The sequence below is a fragment of the Haliotis rubra genome, unplaced genomic scaffold (assembly GCF_003918875.1).
Source record: "Haliotis rubra isolate DU_JTF1 unplaced genomic scaffold, ASM391887v1 Scf1238, whole genome shotgun sequence".
Taxonomy (NCBI): domain Eukaryota; kingdom Metazoa; phylum Mollusca; class Gastropoda; order Lepetellida; family Haliotidae; genus Haliotis; species Haliotis rubra.
In genome coordinates this window covers 47,872-72,180 of record NW_025765157.1, presented here as the reverse complement: position 1 = coordinate 72,180, position 24,309 = coordinate 47,872, and the positions used below count along the sequence as shown (strand labels likewise).

General features: G+C 43.8%; 1 protein-coding gene across 1 annotated transcript in view; it reads right to left on the bottom strand.

Moving 5' to 3' along the window:
• LOC124266189 (dopamine beta-hydroxylase-like) overlaps positions 1–24,309 on the bottom strand; it is a 68,649-nt gene that overhangs the window by 3,307 nt on the left and 41,033 nt on the right. Inside the window, exons 2-7 of the mRNA XM_046700990.1 lie at positions 23,129–23,351; positions 13,347–13,479; positions 3,755–3,853; positions 2,665–2,844; positions 1,613–1,779; positions 1,138–1,390 (exon numbers count right to left, since the gene is read on the bottom strand). Of these exons, the coding sequence (XP_046556946.1) occupies positions 1,138–1,390; positions 1,613–1,779; positions 2,665–2,844; positions 3,755–3,853; positions 13,347–13,479; positions 23,129–23,351 (1,055 nt within the window). The remainder of the gene's footprint in view (positions 1–1,137; positions 1,391–1,612; positions 1,780–2,664; positions 2,845–3,754; positions 3,854–13,346; positions 13,480–23,128; positions 23,352–24,309) is intronic.

The window sequence follows — 24,309 nt, the reverse complement described above, 5'->3', positions numbered from 1 at the left end:
CTACCCCGGTAATGTGTGTATTATACTGGCAGCGTTGAATGAGGAATATAACATGTAAACACTGTCACCTACCCCGGTAATGTGTGTATTATACCGGCAGCGTTGAATGAGGAATACAACATGTAAACACTGTCACCTACCCCGGTAATGTAGTGTGTTATACTGGCAGCGTTGAATGAGGAATACAACATGTAAACACTGTCACCTACCCCGGTAATGTGTGTATTATACTGGCAGCGTTGAATGAGGAATACAACATGTAAACACTGTCACCTACCCCGGTAATGTGTGTATTATACTGGCAGCGTTGAATGAGGAATATAACATGTAAACACTGTCACCTACCCCGGTAATGTGTGTGTTATACTGGCAGCGTTGAATGAGGAATACAACATGTAAAACATGTGCATGTCTCACAGCACCAGTGGTTAATGAGAGCAAGTTGTTGAAAGTGTCTGTGATGAATGAAGACTCCCATCCCTGCTACCACCTATCCCAATCCTGTATGTGTTTGACAGTGTGTATGATAAATGAACACTGCCATCCCTGCTACCTACCACGATAGTGCATGTGTTTCACAGTGTCTGTGGTGAATGAAGACACCCAACCCTACTATCTGCCAAGATAGTGCATGTGTTTCACAGTGTCTGTGGTGAATGAAGACTCCCATCCCTGCTACCTACCACGATAGTGCATGTGGTTGACAGTGTCTGTGGTGAATGAAGACTCCCATCCCTGCTACCTACCACGATAGTGCATGTGTTTGACAGTGTCTGTGGTGAATGAAGACTCCCATCCCTGCTACCTACCACGATAGTGCATGTGTTTGACAGTGTCTGTGGTGAATGAAGACTCCCATCCCTGCTACCTACCACGATAGTACATGTGTTTGACAGTGTCTGTGGTGAATGAAGACTCCCATCCCTGCTACCTACCACGATAGTACATGTGTTTGACAGTGTCTGTGGTGAATGAAGACTCCCACGATAGTGCTACCTAATGAAGACCACGATAGATAGTGCATGTGTTTGACAGTGTCTGTGGTGAATGAAGACTCCCATCCCTGCTACCTACCACGATAGTGCATGTGTTTGACAGTGTCTGTGGTGAATGAAGACTCCCAGCCCTGCTACCTACCACGATAGTGCATGTGGTTGACAGTTGCAGTAATGAAGATGGCCTCAGTCAGCATCTCCCGGGTGCATCGCCCTGGGCATTCCTGTGAGAAAGTGACTTGTTTTGAGGGGGCCGGCTGGGGGGTTATCTCCAGATATTCTTGGCCAACCAACAACATCCCCGCATCGTAACTGCGTCGTGATGGTGTGAAATACATCTTGAGTCCAGAAGCGTCCGTCGTGTTGGCCAGCAAGGAGGGATTGTTCCAATGTATCTGAGATAGTTAACAATAGCAATGACGTTACCGAAATAAATATAAGAACTTATATACATTAGAACTAAACGGTCAAACAAACATTGATCACAGCCTGTGATATGACTCAACATATTTTTGAATGACCAATCTTGCGTACTGTGCATCAGGAGGTTTGAGAGGTTCCCCAGTAGCAGTATTCTCCCTATCATATTACATTAAGGAAAAAGAAGACATTCTCACCTGTAGAGCAGCCTTCCTGTACCCTGTCTTGCCAATGCTAAAACCCACATTGTCGTGGAGACAGTCTCCATGACTACCCACTGTCCAAGTGCCGATGATGTCCAGGCAACTACGGTGCGCCAACATGGCACACATGAACGGCTCGGGTGTTGCTTGGACATCATCATCTGCAGCAACACAATCAAACATTAGGCGACACCAAACACATCGTACTCAAGTACGAGAACTAACTTTGGCCCATTCGGTACGACAGTCGTGGTGCTTTGTGGCATAAAGTCTAATTAATATACTAGCTAAGGGGCAGTGGGGTAGCCAAGTGGTCCAAGCGTCCCAGAGGTCGATTTAAGGAAATGAAGCCTACTTGCATCCAGTGCAACCTAAGACAATCACCTTTTTGCACCAAACAAAAACAGGTTGCACCTCCCGCTTAATGTAAAATCTGATATAATGCTTGAGTTTTGGTAAAGACGGTTTTAGAACAGTATTATAACAAAAGAAATCTGTAGTTATCTTACTTCCTTAACTTTCATGAACATTAAGTCCTTCAGTGACTGGTCCTACAATAATCAGAGTCACTGTTCCAAGCCAGTTCTTGTTTTCCAGGTGAAGTCTGTGTTCTTTGTACACACAATATTAACATGCACTGGGTGCAAGTTGATATACATAAGAGGTTGCATTTAGCAGTTTCAGGTTGCACCAGTGCAAGTTCTAAATGCTTAAAGAAGTACAGTGTAAGAACCCCATTTTGACTACCAGGGTCAGCCATGAAACTCAACGGCCACTGGGACCGTTGGGCACCCGGTCAGCGCCATGCATTCTGAGCTACGTGCATATTCTGTAAGTTCTGCTTCTTGTGCACCAGCTATGGCTACTCGACACCAGGGTACGACCCACAAAACGTTCGTAACGTTACGAACTATCGGAACTCGATACTGTATCACTGGCTTACAAATGACGTAGTGCTTCGAACGCTTTGTTGGGTTCTTTCTGTAATGTGCTTAGTGACGAGTATATTGTTTAAAATGGGTTTTTCTAAAACATGATGAACCCACCTGACGGGTCACAGCCAAACAAAAGTATGTGATGGACAGTATCCGTGTTGACCAATATAGGCTCAGTGGCCACGAGATGATAGTCATCATCTACCGGAAGGTCAAACAGTTGGCAGTAATAGGTTGTCTCCCTTGCCGGAACCCGTGTCTCTGGGAAGGTGAAGGACAGACTTCGTGTAGCTGGAAGAGAGAAACAGTGAAAAAAAGACTGTGGTCGCGTTGATCAACATCGATAGATTGCGCAGTTTCATTGATTTCTTAATGTTTTCGGAAAACAATACTGCACCACGTGTTACAGTAATAACTGTTTTCAAAATATACGCCCTCACAATGAACGGGATACCATAAACTGTATCGTTAATAAATCAAACAGATGTATATCCCGTCCGCTGATTCAAAACAAATAGTTAAGTTGATTGATATACAGCAATTTCTATATAGTCAGTGTCATTATTGAGAGATCAAGCAGATAATAAGAGATAAAATTATGCACATTTTCAAATTCCAAGAATGCAGTTCAGTTGGACCTGAAATGAATACTGTTACTTTTCATGTGTTAAACATGCATGTATATTCCCAATAGTTGCGTTCAGGGGTGTGTTTAGGGTAGAATTTTCCATAACCTCCAATCATGCACGTTTCGACATCCAACCAGCATAGGCTACCCTTCAGTTATGACACTACTTTAATAATCTATGTTTGTTAACCAAGGCGATTAATCTGATCGGGTGGTCAGGCTCGCTGACTTGGTTGACACATGTCATCGTATCCCAGTTGCGTAGATCAGTGTCATGCTGCTGATCACTTGATTGTCTGGTGCAGACTCTATTATTGACAGACAGCAGCCATATAGCTGGAATATTGTGCTGCGCTAAGCACCAAATAATGACGTTGAGTGTATATATTGGTAAACTGGGGAGGTTTCCCATGGAACTAGAACACTCGTCTGAGTCATGCAGGGTCAGTAAAACTCACATTGTTTCTTGATGACGGGACAGTGGAGTCCACAATGGTATATATTGGTAAACTGGGGAGGTTTCCCATGGAACTAGAACACTCGTCTGAGTCATGCAGGGTCAGTAAAACTCACATGGTTTCTTGATGACGGGACAGTGGAGTCCATTGTGGTCACACTTGAGCCAGCCGTTCCTAGCCTGGCACTGGACTGAGTCCCAAGGGTCACAGACACCTACAAACCACGAACGTGCATTTATATACATGTTGACATACATACTGTCAGAGTCCAAAATAAAGGTAACGTTAAAGAGATACACATAGATCCTGAATATGTGCCTCATATCACTTCACAAATTTAAAATATTTGATGTGAATTCAAATAATTGCAAAATTTAAATTCACTAAATGTCTGTCAAAATCGTTTTGCTTCTACAAGCATGTTATTCGGGTTTCAGTTAGTCTGTTTTTCCCATGTTTGCCTGAAACTTCAGGAGACGTTTCCTTAAAACAACATCATTTTGTAGGTAGTGATACATTTGTGCAGATATATACAGTTGCCTTATTGATACATTATGGCCACATTGCGGTAGGAAAACGACATCAAAGTTACGGGACAGGTGTCCTGTGACAGTGCGGAGGGCGGTGGGGTAGCGTGGTTAAGTGGTTAAAGCGTTGGCTTGTCACGCCGAAGACCCCGGTTCGAAGCCCCACATGGGTACAATGTGTGAAGCCCATTTCTGGTGTCCCCGCCGTGATGTTGCTGAAATATTGCTAAAAGCGGCGTAAAACCAAACTCAGTCAGTCAGTCAGTGTGACAGTGCGGAATCTACGGAAGCGCCATAAAATCCCACAACTCAGAGAAAACAACGTTCTAAGTCTGTAAAGGTTGTGTTCAAGAATGGGTATGTGTCTCATTTCAGACAAACATAATTCGAGTGAGTGAGTGAGTTTAGTTTTACGCCACACTCAGCAATAGTCCAGCTATATGGTGGCGGTGTGTAAATAATCGAGTCTGGACCAGACAATCCACTGATCAACAGCATGAGCATCGATCTGCGCAATTGGAAACCGATGACATGTGTCAACCAAGTCAGCGAGTCTGACCACCCGATCCCGTTAGTCGCCTCTTACGACAAGCATGGGTTTCTGAAGATCAATATTCCAACCCGGACCTTCACGGGTCAAACATAATTCGAACCGAATAACTGGCTTTAGAATGCGACCGGTCGTGAAAGTTGTATTTCATGACAATGTCTAACTACTATTTATGAACAGTGCAATTAAGATACCAGTTCAAAGGTTTATTGACTGCTGATTTTGCAAGTTACAAAACGGTTACATCTGTGTATCGACAGATGATGGTAAACATGATGTAGAGTGTACCAACTTTGATCTGCAGGCCATTCAGTTGGATAGTCATTGGGTTAATGCCTTTGTTACCTGTGACCGCTCTGACTGATGATCATACTACCCGTGAATATATACTTAGAATTGTTCTCCATCAAAACATTTTGTCGTAAGAGGGAATGAGTGAATTAGGTTTTACGCCGCTTTTAGCAGCAACATCACGGCGGGGGGACACCAGAAATGGGCTTCACGCATTGTACCCATGTGGGGAATCGAACGCAGGTCTTCGGCGTGACGAGCGAACGCTTTAACCACTAGGCTACCCCACCGCCCTTGTAGGAGGCGTACCAGGTGGTTAGGCCCGCACTCTTGGTTGATGCATATCATCGTATCCCAGTTGATCGATGCTTACAACGTCACTCTGATCCAGGCTCGATTACCTACAGACTGCCGTCTTATAGCTGGAAGATTGCTGCGTGTGGCGTTAAGCAAAAAACCTAAAACACATATAAGCTGATGTCCCCGCCCTTGGGACTATCCATTCAACACGGCGGTGACTCTGCGTTAATGTCTGTACGTGTATACAAGTCGTTGTCATGTGCTCTTGGGCTTTGGCCCTTTGATCAACTTGACTGTTTTAGAAGAACGATGTTTGTATAAAACAGTGACACATTCCTTTAATGCCTTTAGGAATCGGCATCTGTCTCAGCATTAACTCTAGACATGTCACAAATTTCAAATAACCTGTTTTCATGTTTTAATTGATTTATTTAGAAATATATTGCTCGATGCAAATACCTGATTTGCCTGACACCCTGCTACGAACGTCATATATATCGACATAGGGACTACCAACAGGTGCCCTCTTTCACTCATAAAGCTACACACACAACCAGTAAGCTATGTTTCATATCACTCAACTCAGATAACCATTCCGCTTGTTCTGTCACATAACGCCACATATATAACCAACCCAAAACGTCAGTGAAATTACATATTAAGAGTGTGAGTGAGTTTAGGTTTACGCCGCATTCAGCAATATTCCAGCCATATGGCGGTACATACTAAGATAATGTGAATTTCAAAACATCTTTGCTAAAAACAAAGACCATTGTATATTATGACTCAAATGCCCGTATTTGCTTATCACTGTTAACTAAGGGTGATTCTTATTGTGATGTGCAGTTCAGGTGAGTAATTTATGTAAAGTTATTAGCTTTTTGACCACAACTGAACGATATCAGATCATCAATATGCCTGAAACACGTTCAACCTCTGGGACGAATTCCCGTGTTTTGATTTTGTCAGTCCAAGAGGGAATTCTAGTTCATGCTAAAGAGGAGCACAATAGCAAGGCGGGTGGGGCAGGGGGTGGAGTGGAATACAGTTGGTGCCCATTAGGATTTTTATTTCTTGTTTAAATGTCATATCTCAAAATGTCAGATAGATGTTGTCTATGGGGACGTCAAATAGTTCAAATGAACGTTCTCAGTAAATTTCAAAGACAACTGCGTTCATGTTTGGCAAATTGTCTTGAGCCTAGCTGTGATTACTTAGATCCAATCATAATATATGGCTGTTTAGGACCGCGTAGGACAACAAACAGATTGCTATACAATGTAAAGACAACATGGGTTGTTGAGAGGGTAGACGTTTTGCAACGTTTGAATGCAATCACAGCATTGCTGAGAGGTAAGAAGGTGCTTAGACCTTTTCAGCGATATCTTGGAAGCGGGGACGTTTTCACGTCGACAGAAGCCACCTGGTAAGGCGTGTTGAAAAAAATGTAAACTGTGATTTCAGTAGATCGACGATGAGAAATGGGGATACTTATACGCATATGTCCTTGCAAGGATGACATCTGTTGGGACCTCCCAAGAACTGGCTAGATGCTTATCTGGTGATAATATAGACTCATCGGAATCCAGCAGTACGACCACCGTCAGCCATACAGGCTTAACGTCGCTCATCGGTCTTACATTGTTAACGTCACTGATCAGTCTTACATTTTAACATCACTGCTCAGTCATACATTCTTAGCGTCACTCTGATCAGCCATACAGGCTTAAGGTTACTATAATCAGTAATGTGAGCTTAACGTCACTCTGATCAGCAATGTAAGCTTAACGTCACTCTGATCAGTAACGTAGGCTTAACGTCACTCTGACCAGTAACGTAGGCTTAACGTCACTCTGATCAGTAATGTAGGCTTAACGTCATTCTAATCAGTAATGTTGGCTTAAAATCACTCTGATGGGTAATGTAGGCTTAACGTCATTCTGATCATTAATGTAGGCTTAACGTCACTCTGATCAGTAATGTAGGCTTAACGTCACTCTGATCGGTAATGTTGGCTTAACGTCACTCTGATCGGTAATGTTGGCTTAACGTCACTCTGATCAGTAACGTAGGCTTAACGTCACTCTGATCAGTAATGTAGGCTTAACGTCACTCTGATCAGTAATGTTGGCTTAACGTCATTCTAATCAGTAATGTTGGCTTAACGTCACTCTGATCGGTAATGTAGGCTTAACGTCACTCTGATCAGTAATGTAGGCTTAACGTCACCTGATCAGTAATGTAGGCTTAACGTCACTCTGATCAGTAATGTAAACGTCACTCTGATCAGTAATGCTTTAACGTCATGATCTGATCGTCACTCTGATAATGTAACGTCATTCTGATCAGTAATGTAGGCTTAACGTCACTCTGATCAGTAATGTAGGCTTAACGTCACTCTGATCAGTAATGTAGGCTTAACGTCACTCTGATCAGTAATGTTGGCTTAACGTCATTCTGATCAGTAATGTTGGCTTAACGTCACTCTGATCAGTAATGTTGGCTTAACGTCACTCTGATCAGTAATGTTGGCTTAACGTCACTCTGATCAGTAATGTTGGCTTAACGTCATTCTGATCAGTAATGTAGGCTTAACGTCACTCTGATCAGTAATGTTGGCTTAACGTCACTCTGATCAGTAATGTAGGCTTAACGTCATTCTGATCAGTAATGTAGGCTTAACGTCACTCTGATCAGTAATGTTGGCTTAACGCCACTCTGATCAGTAATGTAGGCTTAACGCCATTCTGATCAGTAAGGTAGGCTTAACGTCATTCTGATCAGTAATGTTGGCTTAACGTTATTCTGATCATTAATGTAGGCTTAACGTCACTCTGATCAGTAACGTAGGCTTAACGTCATTCTGATCAGTAACGTAGGCTTAACGTCACTGATCAGTAATGTAGGCTTAACGTCACTGGCTCGACTTCGCAAAGATCAACCACACAGGCTTAATGTCGCGTTGATCGGCCACACTGACCACATTGACCACACATACTTAACGTCAAACTGATCAGCCATCAGTGCTACATGCGTCACTCTGATCAGCGAAGCATAACGCCATGTACACTATCCTATGACAAACCTTAACATTTATACCAACGTACATAGCATTATCGCATATTTTATCTCAGTTGTGCTCGGAAGTCAGATGAGGGGGTTATGGGAGCAGACAGGTGGTTTTACTGAACTGAACAACCATAGAGAAGATTAACTCCAACCCAATGGCTGACATCACCTACGCACTGATTGCACACGACCAGAAATCTGGATTTGCTCTCCAACATTGCTCTTCTACGTTGTTTCTTATAAAACTCCCTGTCTTGGGAGATCAATCTAACAATCAGTGTTAACAATGTATTAAACATCTGTCAATTCACCTGTCTGGCTTTACGAGATGAACACGTGTAGGTGTTGACGGTGAGTTGGGCTATTTGTTCAACTGACGGGGCGGCGGGGTACTCTAGTGGTAAAAGCGTTCGCTCGTCATGCCAAAGACCCGGGTTCGATTCCCCACATGGGTACAATTAGTGACGCCCATTTCTGGTGTCCCCGCCTTGATATTGCCGTAAATTGCTTAAAACGGCGTAAAACTAACCTCATTCACTGTTCAACTAGCAGTGTAAGATGCCAAGACGTCCCTACCGACAGTGTATCCGGTTATTTGGAATATTAATTCAACGAACAGTGGGAGATTCAGAAACGTACATGAACGACCCGAATAAAGCCATCGTCAGTTCAGAAGACTTCTATTAGTAGAAACTGGAACATGTGGTGTGTCCAATAAGATGAAAGAACAAACAGCTTTTTTATCAGTTTTATGAGGCGCACTGAAAGGGCCCTCTGAAAAACTGGAGGAAGCTTGTCCTCAAATTAGCTGTGTATAAAAGCAGAACGAACTAGTGTTGCACAGGGCGATACATCCTATCACAGTTTAGTGTATTTATGTGGAGACATATAACAGTCATAGGTCGCCAGACATCTGCAGAGGGCAATTAAACATTACACACTCCCTCTTGTTAACATTACTGACTGATGTGTTTATCAGTACTCGAAAAACGATCTCAGAGAAACGAAATTAGATGGTTATAAATTACTGGAAGAATTAACAAGATGACAGAAAGGCGGGACCGGCATCGAGCCGTGAGTTGTCACGCTGGACGTAATTACTCCCAACCTCTAGCAGGAAGCACGTGTACGCTTATTGATATAAGGATCGGTGAACTGTTTCAATTAGTAAGGTAATATGATATTTTAAAAATTAGTCCTGGGCCCCGCTGCATAAAGCGATCTTAGTGTAACAACATCCGTAAGCTTATAGTAAAGTATGGCCGTTACGATCACCTTAGAGCTAAGATCGCTTCATGGAACTGGACCTCCTTTCACAAAGCACTAAGGTGATCGTAAGTCACTAAGGTAACCTTAGTGCAATGTCAAAGAATGGGAGTTAAGGTTAACCTTAGTACAGGCTGCTTCGTGAAAAGAGCCCCAGGGCCCTGATCCTGCTCTGACGTCATCGACTCTACAGGGCTGATGGGTACACACCCGAGCACCGTGAGATGGAGACTGACTGTAACACGAAGCGCTGGATGACGGGATATATGAGGCGTATATAATCAGATATACTGTGTCGGTATGTTGCATGGAGGATATGAGCTTATAATTACCTTCGTCTGAATCTATTAATAAGTGGATTAGCCATCACATGCAACTGATAGAAGAACTAGTTAACTTATCGTTCAGTTCCAGCACTGATCATAGTTGGGCGGGTGGTGGCAGTATTTGACTTCAGCAGGAAACTGGTATTTTAATGTTCCGCGAGCTGTGGATGCGGTGTTTTTTCAATGACTCCTGTTCTATGATTGCTTGCTCGTTCTAGTGAGTTAGTGAGTTTACATTTACACCACTTTTAGCAATATTCCAGCAATATCACGGCGGGGGACAGCTGAAATGGGCTTCACACATTGTACCCATGTGAGGAATTGAACCCAGTTCTTCGGCGTGACAAGCGAACGCTTTAACCACTAGGCTACCCCGCCGCCCCTGCTCGTTCTAGACATATTGACAATATTAGATCATGAACTGTTTCAGATCTTGTTCTGAATAAATTGTCCAAAGTGAGTGGCAGTCAGCCATGCTCACTCCCACGTACTTGTATACCAAAGTGGAAGAGATCTCCTTGGATCTGCATTACTTTGTGTTTCCTCGTACATAAAACTTACACTCCTTTGTAGTCCTTTTGTACTTACTGTTAGAAGCGGCTTTAAGTCCAGCTCCCTCCCTCAATAGTATATTATTATCAGTATCAAGCATACACCTTGGCACAAAGCCTTACCCCAACGCTCACAGAATGTTCAGTCTGTTCACGTACAACATTGTTTCCTTCATAATAGATGTCTACCTGTGAAGATCTGGGTTAGATAGATCTTCAGTAATCCATGCTTCTCGTAAGAGGCGACTGACGGGATCGGATGGTCAGGCTCGCTGACTTGGTTGACACATGTCATTGTATGCAAATGTGTAGATCGATGGTCATGCTGTTGATCACTGGATGTTCTGGTCCAGACTCGATTATTTACAGACCGCCGCCATATAGCTGGAATATTGCTGAGTGCGGCGTAAAACAATAACTACACCAAAACAAAGCCGTCGTCCAACGCTCGTCGTGATAGATGTCTAGATGAGGGGACGTCAGTGTTTTATATGGACAGTTTTATCATTTACGTCACTAATAAGTTACAATTTATTCTAATAATGGGAACTGCATGTTGTTATTGTCTAAGACTGTATACTTTTGAGGTTATAAACTAGTTAGAATTGCCATAGAGACGTGGGCAAGTGTATACAACACCCACTCACAAATACTATCCTAAGCCGAGAAAAACAAGACGACCAGATTTGCTCAATTTAGAAACAGAAATCGATAGATTGTCTGAAGAAGCGCGAAGAAAACAAATTCTCTGTCGTAATAAACAAGAACGTGTGGAACCACTCGTGTTTGTGACAGGTACATAGACAACTTGCAGCACAATTAGTTCAATAACCTGCCTTAACTACCATCCCAATTCCATCCATCTTACTGCCAAGAACCACTCTCCACCCAGGCCGCGACCCCAGGCCCGAGTGGCATGCAAATGACGTGCATCTGGTGCCAGAATTCATATCTCGCCAGAACTCTGTATACATACGTGATAGTGTATAGGTATCTATGGGAACCTTGATACAAGATATATATTAACGTCCTTCGATAAATGTGTTAGTTACTGAAATCAACCTTATTTCAACTCAGTGGTGAATTTTGTTTATTCAACCTGATAATTTCCATTTACTAGAATATCAACTAAGGACGCCAATGAATCTACAGTTTAGCGAGAATTTATATCAGATTGGTCAAGGGAGGAAAGGGGTGGCGGGTTCGGGGATGGGGGATTCGGGAAGTACATTTGGGATCAACTCGGTCAAGGAGGTGATGGGGATGCCGGATGGGGGCAGTGTCGGGGGATTCGGATCGGCAAGGGAGGAGGTGCCAGGTGTTACGAACTAGTTATCATCAGCTGTGCTTCATGTTTTAGCCTCGAATGTGTAAATAACAGCACATCTAAAACATTTCCACTTATCAAACAGCCATGAACTCCATTCCGTGTCTGAGATAACAAACAACCTCCGTGTTGTATATATACACATAACACTGGCTGCATTGTGCAAGCAGCACCTACCGCGTCGACTACATACTCGACTACACCGACGACGATCCAAAGATGTCAAATGACCTACAACACAGGAACTATCCCTCTCCAGTGACGCCAGACGGACGGCAACACATTCTGCACAGACAACGTTACATAGACAACGTAAAACTACCGAAGACATTCTTCTACACCAACAACGTTATACACTCACGTCAAAGGACGCCAACACTTTTTGGTAGTCACGTCAGACGTAAAGCGTCAACACATTCGACTATACCGACACAGTTCCGGATCCACAAACCAGACGACGAACACATTCGACTACACCGACGACGTTCGACAGACGTCTGGCTGGCAACGAAATACCGCTCACAACGAAGACCATACTGAGGGCAACCTCTCCGCAACGTACTACACCCCCAACTCCACACTGACTCTGGATGACCGACAACACTTGAATACAGACATTGACAGCCCCGAACATACACACAACAGACGCCAATCGCCGGGCAATCCACTCGACTAACGTCCACTACTTCAAACAACGTCAAACTCCCGACACCGCATTCCACTGACGACTGTCCACTGTCATGCGAGTGAGTGAGTTGGGTTTTACGCCGATTTCAGCACTATTCCAGCAACATCATGGTGAAGGATACCAGAAATGCGCCTCACACCACTGTCTTGGGAAGGCCCGGAAATTCAACTATATCCACAACGTTTAAAGTGCCGAAAATCGACAACAGCGACAGTTGTTCTTCAGGCGGCCCACAATTCACTCAGGAGACGTTTTTGATCAGATAGTCGTGTTTCACTATACGGAATGATCATGACAAATAAAACATTTTAAAACTATATATCAATTACAAATATGTATACTTCTCTTCAAAAGTCTAGACTCACTTAAAAAACCCACTGTATGTTATGTATATATATATGGTTACATCGAAGATTGATTTCTCCACTAACTTGGGGGAACCAACTGCAAATTTTAGGCAGATGAATTGCACGAGGATCATGCATCAAATTGCTGAAAAGCATGTGCAAATATCGTGCATGTGAACAGCTGCGTTTTGGTGTAAACGTTTGTTAAGAATTCGCCAATTTTCACTGAGTGTCATCATTGATTGACCTCATGAAAATAATTTTTGCAACGTTACGAATTTGTTTTACAATGCATCAGTTCATGTGTAAACAGTACCTTCAAACAGTATGGAATATTTTGCAAAATTTAGTTTAGAACAGTTGCCTGAAGTACGTGGCTATGTTTACACTAATGAGTCTAAACTTTTGATGAGAGGTATATATACCTGTCACAAACGTGATGTTGGATGTGCATAATTTACATACCTGGATGGGTGATGTTAGTTATCCGCTGTAGCCGTCCCCCGGAACTCCACGCACAGTTGGGATCGCCAAGCTCCTCACCGTTCGTCCTTCCGTCGCCGTCAGAATCCATGAGACACAACCCTTGTGTCCATTTCTGAAACGAAAGTAATGACGACTTGCGTAACCGTGTGAGTGGTCTGTGACTGGAGAGAGTGCTTATGCAGGATGCAGTGGAGGACATGGGTCAGTGGCCGTGTCAAGCAACAACTGTATACTTCAGTCAGTGTGAGTGAGTGAGTTGGGTTTTACGCCGCTTTTAGCAATATTCCAGCAATATCACGGCGTGGGACACCAGAAATGGGACTCGCACATTGTACCTATGTGGGGAATCGAACCCGGGTCTTCGGCGTGACGAGCGAACGCTTTAACCACTAGGCTACCCAACCGCCTCCTATGACTGGAACTCGAGCGTGTAAATGCCAAGAACCAACAGCTCCTACAGAGCCATTCTGCTTGAGGAGTCAATCGTTATAAAGTGACCGACAGTCCCCAGTGCTGGTATCAAGAAGGATCGTCGCCATTCAGTGTGGGGGTTTGTCGAACCAGAGAGAACGCTTTACCCTCAGAGTTGTGTGTCTTATGTGTAATTGAAAAGAGGGAGGGAGTGAGTTTAGTTTATTCAGCAATATTCCAGCTATATGGCGGAGGTCTGTAAATAATCGAGTCTTGACTTTTGAGTGTAACATTGGTTATTCGGTCCTTGTATGTCGGGTTTAACGTTACTTAGAGTGAGTGAGTAAGTGAGTGAGTATGGCTGTACGCCGCTTTTAGCAATATTACAGCAACATCACGGAGGGGGACACCAGAAATGAACTTCACACATTGTACCCATGTAAGGAAACGAACCCGGGCCTTCGGCGTGACGAGCGAACGCCTTAACCACTGGGCTATCCCACCGCCCCTAACATTACCTTGAACAGACAAACTAAATGCCATAACGAATCCGGCATTGCAGACCACAATCATATGAATCACCGATTTTGAACACCTGTTTCCTTAAGCTTGTTTGTTAGCTTTTAATCGCGTACTTTTGCCTTGCTAATGTTATTTACTGAACGCTGTCGTGTAAACCTCTATTACAGTCCGTTTGATTTCACTTGAGACCGATGGATTGGTCACTCACACAAAATCTAACAAATGCAACAAAACAAAATTTTGCACAGTCACATGAAATCGACAGACCAACTCTGATGATCTGTCTCATAAATTTGGACACCCGAATAAGATAGTAGAACAGCCAGGTAATCAACAAGCGTGTGTAGTGAAATTTCAATTTCACACGTGCAAATCGCACACGTGGCCGTTCCACCAGCGAGTGGTCCCCCCTCGTAAAAAATAGCAAAAAGTGACAACAAAATAATTCTCGTTTGTTAAACAACAACGACTGTGCAAAATTTGTTTTGTTGCATTTATTAGATGTTGTGTTAGTGAGCAATTCATCGGTCTAAAATGAAATGAAACGGACTGTACCTGTTGTGTTTAATTTAATCTAAGTTTGTGCTGAGATAAGTAAAGAAGGAATGTATTACATTTGGTATTCAGTAGTTCACATATATAATGACTTCAAACAGTAGTCTCGTATGGTATTAGGTCGTTACCGTGTTTAACAGCTTGGGATTTGTCTCTTCAATGAAAGAATTTTTAAGATTTGTTGCTTGGAGCTTTCCCGATATTAGACTAACTCTTAGTCTCGGAATATAATTATACTTTTGATAGTGAACAAAATCCCATATAAATTGACAATGAGACGGGAGATTCAGACGAAATCTAGACTTGGTTCAGTTAGGGTTTCAGCATTGCCAGGAGGGCTAGGCAGTAAGGACATAATGTCAGGGTCTGTCTCCACAAATCATCACGGTATGGACGAGACACTAAACGCGCCCCTCACATCTAAACATTAGTATTCAAAGTCAGTTCCAGGCTGAGACGTTGGGCCACGTTGGTCATTCAATTGCTTGATGTTTATTCCAAGAAATGGCGGGAATTCTCTCGTGCCAATGCGCCAATCGGCATGTCGATTATGCCAGTTCCCTGCTTCATAACGGTTTATCCGACAACTGATCAGACAGACCGGTGCTTCTTGCTGTGAGACATCTCCAGTATCAGACAACACGGGGATAACCGCGATTGGAGCAATAATTGAACTTCGTGTCACGCGACATTATCTGGCTACACCGGGACAGTTGTGCGTAACAAACTAGTATCAGCGAATAGCCGACATTTTCTCCGAATTCCGTTAAGGTCAAAGTTTCATGCCGCGTCTCACACGTCAGTTGATGGCCGCCATGAGAATCGTTTAGAAGGCTGCATGGTCTTTTACTCCCCGCCTTGGGTCTGTTACCCTTGGCAACCCAGTGCAATTATGCCGGCCATCAAACTGACCACAGGTGCTTTGAGTTCATTACTGTGCGGCTGACCTGTGTACCAATAGGATCACCTGTAGGGAATCATTTCATTGTGACTCACCATCTCTCTCACACATCCACTTTCTGTCTTTCTGTCTGGCACATCCGGGTCACTGTTCATGACTGCCAGGATAACATCAAGTACGGGTTGATCCCTCAGAGTGTGTATTGCAGTCATGAACGCTATAAGGTGGACGTTTTTAGAAAGGTTACATTGGGCAGTGATCCACAAAAATTAAAACTAGTTCTGCAAACCCTGCGTGTCGTAAGAGGCGACTGACGGCATCGGGTGGTCAGGCTCGCTGATAGCTTGATGCGTGTCGTAAGAGGCGACTGACGGCATCGGGTAGTCAGGCTCGCTGATAGCTTGATGCATGTCGTAAGAGGCGACTGACGGCATCGGGTGGTCAGGCTCGCTGATAGCTTGATGCGTGTCGTAAGAGGCGACTGACGGCATCGGGTAGTCAGGCTCGCTGATAGCTTGATGCATGTCGTAAGAGGCGACTGACGGCATTGTGGTGGTCAGGCTCGCTGATAGCTTGATGCATGTCGTAAGAGGCGACTGACGGCATCGGGTAGTCAGGCTCGCTGGTAGCTTGATGCATGTCGTAAGAGGCGACTGACGGCATCGGGTAGTCAGGCTCGCTGATAGCTTGATGCATGTCGTAAGAGGCGACTGACGGCATCGGGTGGTCAGGCTCGCTGATAGCTTGATGCATGTCGTAAGAGGCGACTGACGGCATCGGGTAGTCAGGCTCGCTGATAGCTTGATGCGTGTCGTAAGAGGCGACTGACGGCATCGGATAGTCAGGCTCGCTGATAGCTTGATGCGTGTCGTCGTATCCCAAATGTGTAAATCGCTGTTCATGGTGTCAGTCACTGGATTGTCTGATCCGGGCGTGATGGGGTGGTGGTGGGGTGGTGGTAGGGTTTGGGTTTTGGGTTGGGGGTGGATGGTGGTTGATGCACAGGGCACATGATCTGTTGGTGGATGTCATAATTGTAAGAACCTTTTTCCAAGCAGGACATTTCAATACATTTTAACAGCATATACTGGAGACGGTTGTTTTTCGAAATAATGAGGATAAAATATATCTGTCAATTTTTTCAGGAAAACATGAGATGTTGATGTTTTTGTTACAAAAAAATACTCAACTATGCCTAACCTAAAACCGAAAATACAAAACAGCTCCTAATAACGAAGGATCAGTAGCGGGGTTTGAACCCTCATCCAAATACGGGATGCGCCTCCGCTATTTTACTACTGGGCCACCCGTGACACAATATCACTGACACACAAGAAGATCTGAAATCTCCTCATACTGTGTAATTGTTTACAATTGACTTTAAGGAGCAGTTGGAGTGATATCACTTGATGATCTAGATTGACCTCGCTTCCCGACCCTCATCTGGCCAGGGATTATTTATTTTAATACACTACTTCCTGGAGTAAATCTAAACGTTTTCAAAGAGAATCAAACATAAACATCTACATGAACTAGAAATACGTTTTAAATTACTTATCCAGAATTGTCAGAAAGCATGGAATAACGAGCTGAAGGTCAAACCTATTACCGCAGAGTCTACATACATATCAAGTTCCGAGCCCTAAATTCCCGTACAACTGACGTTTATGTACGGTAGCTACACATATACCAAATTCTTAAGACGTTTGTGCCATAACGGACTGATGTCTCAAAGCTACAGCTATCGCACCAGACAGATATGGTACAGGGTTTATTGATACACGTGACCCTGAGAATTCTGCGTGGAGGTTTCCCTATTTTCGTATACGATGTGGCTGCAAGATGGTTGCTGATTTAAAACACCACCTGCAGGTACCACTGTAGTAGCAATCAAACACCACCTCCAGGTACCACTGTAGTAGCAATCAAACAACATATACAGGTACTACTGTAGCAGCAATCAAACACCACGTACAGGTACCACTGTAGTAGCCAGACACCAGAAATGGACTTCACTCATTTTACCCATGTGGGGAATCGAACCCGGGCCTTCGGCGTGACAAGCGATCGCTTTAACTACTAGGCTACCCCACCGCCCACAACGTTTTAGAAGTACATAGTGCTAGCAGTTGGGTGCAAAACTGCGATTGTTGTGTTTAACGTCGTTTACACGTAATTTGCACAGGGGAATCTGCCACTACTTTGTGTTAGTTTGTTTAACGGCGGTACTCAGCAATATTCGAGCTATATCGGCGGTCTTTTTGTGATTTTACCAGGAAAATGTGAACAGCAAGAAATAGTAATTGAATGCCGTATCATTAAGCAAATACACTACGTTTGTGTGAAAGTGTACAGGAAAATAGGTTGTCTGGTGGAAATTGTATTTCTCTTAAAGCCAACTTCTTATAGCCAAAGTGGCGCCCCTTGTGGAACACATACTGTAGGAGGAAGGCCCATCAGGAACTCACGTCTCTCCAGCCAGAATGTTATATCACTTGCCGATAATGGTTGCAGCAGTTAAGGCTAATCTCACCCAAAAAGCGGATTTCACGGTGAACGCAATTAATGAAATCTTTAAGACCTAGTCAAGGAGCCATGTCAGCCATATTATAAACTCTTTTATTTGGAATATTTGGAGACCTTACGAACGTTATCGCATATGTGCTTAAATAACTGAAAGTAAGCTTATCCAATGGTGTTCTCACATAATCGGCCCTGCCTCCTAAATAATCACGCTGCGTAGTTATTCAGTAGCAGATTTCTTTAGTCTTTCCCTCTCTTTCCCCCAACGCCCTAATCTTGAATGATAAGAGTGTTTCGTTATCAAGATATTCTGTCTGTATCAGTAGACTGGGAGTCTGCCGTTACACAGTTAAATAGTTTTGGTTTTTAAATAGGTTCACAGATTTGTTCTGGTTTTATGTATGCTAATTTACAACCCTCAGAGTCCTTAGTCCTCGGCTATGTCCTTTTCGTGTGGGGTGTCTTCACGACGACTATGTCCTATTGACGGTCGGTGTCCCCTTCATTGTGGCTTTGTCTCCCTAGATGGGGAATCCTCTATGTTCTCACCATCATTTTCAATCAACGGTGGGAGCCCTCGACTTATGGCAATGTACTTCACTTGGTGGGCACCCATATTTCCGTTTAAGGTGGCATCTACACGTCATGTCCTCCAGGGTCCGCCTCCTCAACAGTTTTGTCTTTCCATGGGCGATGTCCTCCGCCATGATGTCCCCTACCTGTTCGAGGTCATCCACACTTAAGTCCCACACTTGGTAGATGTCCTTTGCAGTGATGTAACCTGATCTGTGTCCTCCAAATGGTTGGTGTCCCCCACAGTTAAGTCCCCCACTTGGTCGAAGTCCTCTGCAGTGCACGCGATGCAACATATCTGATCTTTGTCTTCCAAGTGGTTGGTGTCCTCTACAGTTAAGTCCCCCACTTGGTAGATGTCCTTTGCAGTGATGTAACCTGATCTGTGTCCTCCAAATGGTTGGTGTCCTCTACAGTTAAGTCCCCCACTTGGTCGAAGTCCTCTACAGTGCACGCGATGCAACATATCTGATCTTTGTCTTCCAAATGGTTGGTGTCCTCTACAGTTAAGTCCCCCACTTGGTTGAAGTCCTCTACAGTGCACGCGATACAACATATCTGATCTTTGTCCTCCGAGTGTTTGGTGTCCTCTACAGTTAAGTCCCCCACTAATTGGAAGTCCTCTACAGTGTTGTAATAATTTATTTTAATACACAACTTCCTGGAGTAAATCTAAACGTTTTCAAAGAGAATCAAACATAAACATCTACATGAACTAGAAATACGTTTTAAATTACTTATCCAGAATTGTCAGAAAGCATGGAATAACGAGCTGAAGGTCAAACCTATTACCGCAGAGTCTACATACATATCAAGTTCCGAGCCCTAAATTCCCGTACAACTGACGTTTATGTACGGTAGCTACACATATACCAAATTCTTAAGACGTTTGTGCCATAACGGACTGATGTCTCAAAGCTACAGCTAGATGGTTGCTGATTTAAAACACCACCTGCAGGTACCACTGTAGTAGCAATCAAACACCACCTCCAGGTACCACTGTAGTAGCAATCAAACAACATATACAGGTACTACTGTAGCAGCAATCAAACACCACGTACAGGTACCACTGTAGTAGCCAGACACCAGAAATGGACTTCACTCATTTTACCCATGTGGGGAATCGAACCCGGGCCTTCGGCGTGACAAGCGATCGCTTTAACTACTAGGCTACCCCACCGCCCACAACGTTTTAGAAGTACATAGTGCTAGCAGTTGGGTGCAAAACGCGATGCAACATATCTGATCTTTGTCTTCCAAATGGTTGGTGTCCTCTACAGTTAAGTCCCCCACTTGGTTGAAGTCCTCTGCAGTGCACGCGATACAACATATCTGATCTTTGTCCTCTACAGTTAAGTCCCCCACTAATTGGAAGTCCTCTACAGTGTTGTAACATATCTGATCTTTGCCCTCCAAGTGGTTGGTGTCCTCCACAGTTAAGTCCCACACTTGGTAGATGTCCTTTGCAGTGATGTAACCTGATCTGTGTTCTCCAAATGGTTGGTGTCCTCTGCAGTTAAGTCCCCCACTTGGTCGAAGTCATCTACAGTGATGTAACATATCTGATCTTTGCCCTCCAAGTGGTTGGTGTCCTCCACAGTTAAGTTCCCCACTTGGTCGAAGTCCTCTACAGTGATGTAACATATCTGATCAGTGTCCTCCAAGTATTTGGTGTCCTCTACAGTTAAGTCCCCCACTTGGTCGAAGTCCTCTACAGTGCACGCGATGCAACATTTCTGATCTTTGTCCTCCAAGTGGTTGGTGTCCTCTACATACGTCCCCCACTGGGTCGAAGTCCTCTACAGTGTTGTAACATATCTGATCTTTGCCCTCCAAGTGGTTGGTGTCCTCTACATTTAAGTCCCCCACTTGGTCGAAGTACTCTATAGTGCACGCGATGCAACATATCTGATCTTTGTCCTCCAAGTGGTTGGTGTCCTCTACATACGTCCCCCACTTGGTCGAAGTCGTCTATAGCGTTGTAACATATCTTATCTTTGTCCTCCAAGTGGTTGGTGTCCTCTACAGTTAAGTCCCCCACTTTGTCGAAGTCGTCTATAGCGTTGTAACATATCTGGTCTTTGTCCTCCAAGTGGTTGGTGTCCTCTACAGTTAAGTCCCCCGCTTGGTCGAAGTCGTCTATAGTGTTGTAACATATCTGATCTTTGTCCTCCAAGTGGTTGGTGTCCTCCACAGTTAAGTTCCCCACTTGGTCGAAGTCCTCTACAGTGATGTAACATATCTGATCAGTGTCCTCCAAGTATTTGGTGTCCTCTACAGTTAAGTCCCCCACTTGGTCGAAGTCCTCTACAGTGCACGCGATGCAACATTTCTGATCTTTGTCCTCCAAGTGGTTGGTGTCCTCTACATACGTCCCCCACTGGGTCGAAGTCCTCTACAGTGTTGTAACATATCTGATCTTTGCCCTCCAAGTGGTTGGTGTCCTCTACATTTAAGTCCCCCACTTGGTCGAAGTACTCTATAGTGCACGCGATGCAACATATCTGATCTTTGTCCTCCAAGTGGTTGGTGTCCTCTACATACGTCCCCCACTTGATCGAAGTCGTCTATAGCGTTGTAACATATCTTATCTTTGTCCTCCAAGTGGTTGGTGTCCTCTACAGTTAAGTCCCCCACTTTGTCGAAGTCGTCTATAGCGTTGTAACATATCTGGTCTTTGTCCTCCAAGTGGTTGGTGTCCTCTACAGTTAAGTCCCCCGCTTGGTCGAAGTCGTCTATAGTGTTGTAACATATCTGATCTTTGTCCTCCAAGTGGTTGGTGTCCTCTACAGTTAAGTCCCCCGCTTGGTCGAAGTCGTCTACAGTGTTGTAACATATCTGATCTTTGTCCTCCAAGTGGTTGGTGTCCTCTACAGTTAAGTCCCCCACTTGGTCGAAGTCGTCTATAGTGTTGTAACATATCTGATCTTTGTCCTCCAAGTGGTTGGTGTCCTCTACAGTTAAGTCCCCCACTGGGTCGAAGTCGTCTATAGTGTTGTAACATATCTGATCTTTGTCCTCCAAGTGGTTGGTGTCCTCTACAGTTAAGTCCCCCACTGGGTCGAAGTCGTCGTATCGTGAGACGATGTATCGTGAGATTACAGTTGTAAGTTCGGCCTCGTGATACTGGAAGACATTCCAAGGTAGGAGCATGCAACAACATTATTGATAAGATCTGAGGCCTCGCAATGTCAATTTCTGAAAACATACACATCGTCATATTACATTGGTAATGATGGTTAATCATCTGTCCTCGGCTATGGCCTTTTCATGAATGGTGGATACACCACGGTTATGTCCCACTTAGATCGCTGTCCACGCCATGGCGGCTTCGTCTCTCTAGGTCACTGATGATTTAAGTGTTTTAGAATCACTTTGCTTCGAACATTAGAGAACGTATTGTTTGACACATCCCCAAGGTGCCAACTGTTTATTATTCTCGGAGCCCGAGCTAGAAGGTGATCTTTTTACCATAACCCCAGACACATTGCAAGAATTATTCGACAATTTTAGCATCACATCATTCAACGTATGGAAACTCCCACATCACATGAAATAATTCACTGCTTCATAAATAATATTTTTTGTCGGGAATCTCCGGTTACATATTTTTGAAAACTGGTTAGTATATATTTATTTTCAAATGATTCTATTTTATTACGAAGAAGGAATTACATTTCTATAAACATTTATACAAAGAAAATAACACCACAATTGGAAGAAATACTTCTCTAAGCCTTTAGAACACGTCAGAATAGTTTCGAAAACACATATTCCTTTATACGTGGTTGTAGTTTTGAGTCTGAAGAGGTCTAAAATTATTGTAAAATTTTTTAAAAATTAATTTGACGAACAATGTTGTGTCTTATACAGGCGCGTAGCAAGCCAATTTTTTTTCGTGTAAGCCCGATAGGTTGCAAGGCTTTATATGTAGACAGTATTGAGGACTTGCGCAACCTTTTTACCAACAGTTATGTGTAAGTCCGGGCTTTTTTCATAATGGTAGCTACGCCCCTCTTATAATATTCATAACTACGCGTTGTTAACTTGCACGGGTTATTGGTATGAAACAGCGGTTGTTTACCAGCCTCATGGGATCAGAGCAACCCTATCACCTCCCACATACCCCATGTGCTAAAGGTATGCGCACGGTATTTGTGTCGAGTTAGGGCAGACGCATTAAATATATATGTCTGTATTGTTCTCCTGGTTATTAACCTTCCGCGAGGAACTGGGTTCAAACTCGTCTATGTGAAACGTCAAGCAATTGGCATACCTTTCCTTCACTGTGAAAATCCTCTCCAAATGGATTTCTACGCCCTTGTCCACCGGGAACAAGGTGGCCGACCCCACCCCACACCTCCCCGGGGTTGCACGGGTTGGGCACTCGGTTGCCGTTGGGTAGTCGCTCTTGGAACATCTTGAACGCTGTCGTTAGCTGCAATACCAGGCACGTGACTGTCACGTGATGTATTGCACGTTCACGTAGGCACTTCCAGCTGAAAGTAAAGATGTAAGATTTTAAGTTATATAGAAGCTAGTCTGCCATACAGACCCTGAAGCAAATATACCCAAGAGAAATCCCACGCAAGTCTACAAAATGTGGCAAGTCTAGATTTCCACAGCTAGATGAAAGTCTCGGGGCTCCTTTTCATTATATTTTTATTTCACCATGAGCTTTTTTCTGTAAAATATGTTCATTTCAGAGACTATATAGAAGCATCAATAAATACTAAAATCACTAATCAATATATACTAAAATCACTAGATTCTAACAAAGGGTGAAGGGTGCAACAATGGTGGAGACGAACAATCAGCAAAGACAAGACTTGACGTTAGTTGGCAATAATGCACAGTAACAATCAGCAAGTATGACCTCTATGACGCACAGTAACAATCAGCAAGTGTGACCTCTATGACGCACAGTAACAATCAGCAAGTGTGACCTCTATGACGCACAGTAACAATCAGCAAGTGTGACCTCTATGACGCACAGTAACAATCAGCAAGTATGACCTCTATGACGCACAGTAACAATCAGCAAGTATGACCTCTATGACGCACAGTAACAATCAGCAAGTATGACCTCTATGACGCACAGTAACAATCAGCAAGTATGACCTCTATGACGCATAGTAACAATCAGCAAGTATGACCTCTATGACGCATAGTAACAATCAGCAAGTATGACCTCTATGACGCACAGTAACAATCAGCAAGTATGACCTCTATGACGCATAGTAACAATCAGCAAGTATGACCTCTAACGCATAACAATCAGCAAGTATGACCTCTATGACGCATAGTAACAATCAGCAAGTATGACCTCTATGACGCACAGTAACAATCAGCAAGTATGACCTCTATGACGCACAGTAACAATCAGCAAGTATGACCTCTATGACGTCATTCAGAAGTGAAGGATAGCAACAGTAAGCTATAATAGGGTTATAGGAC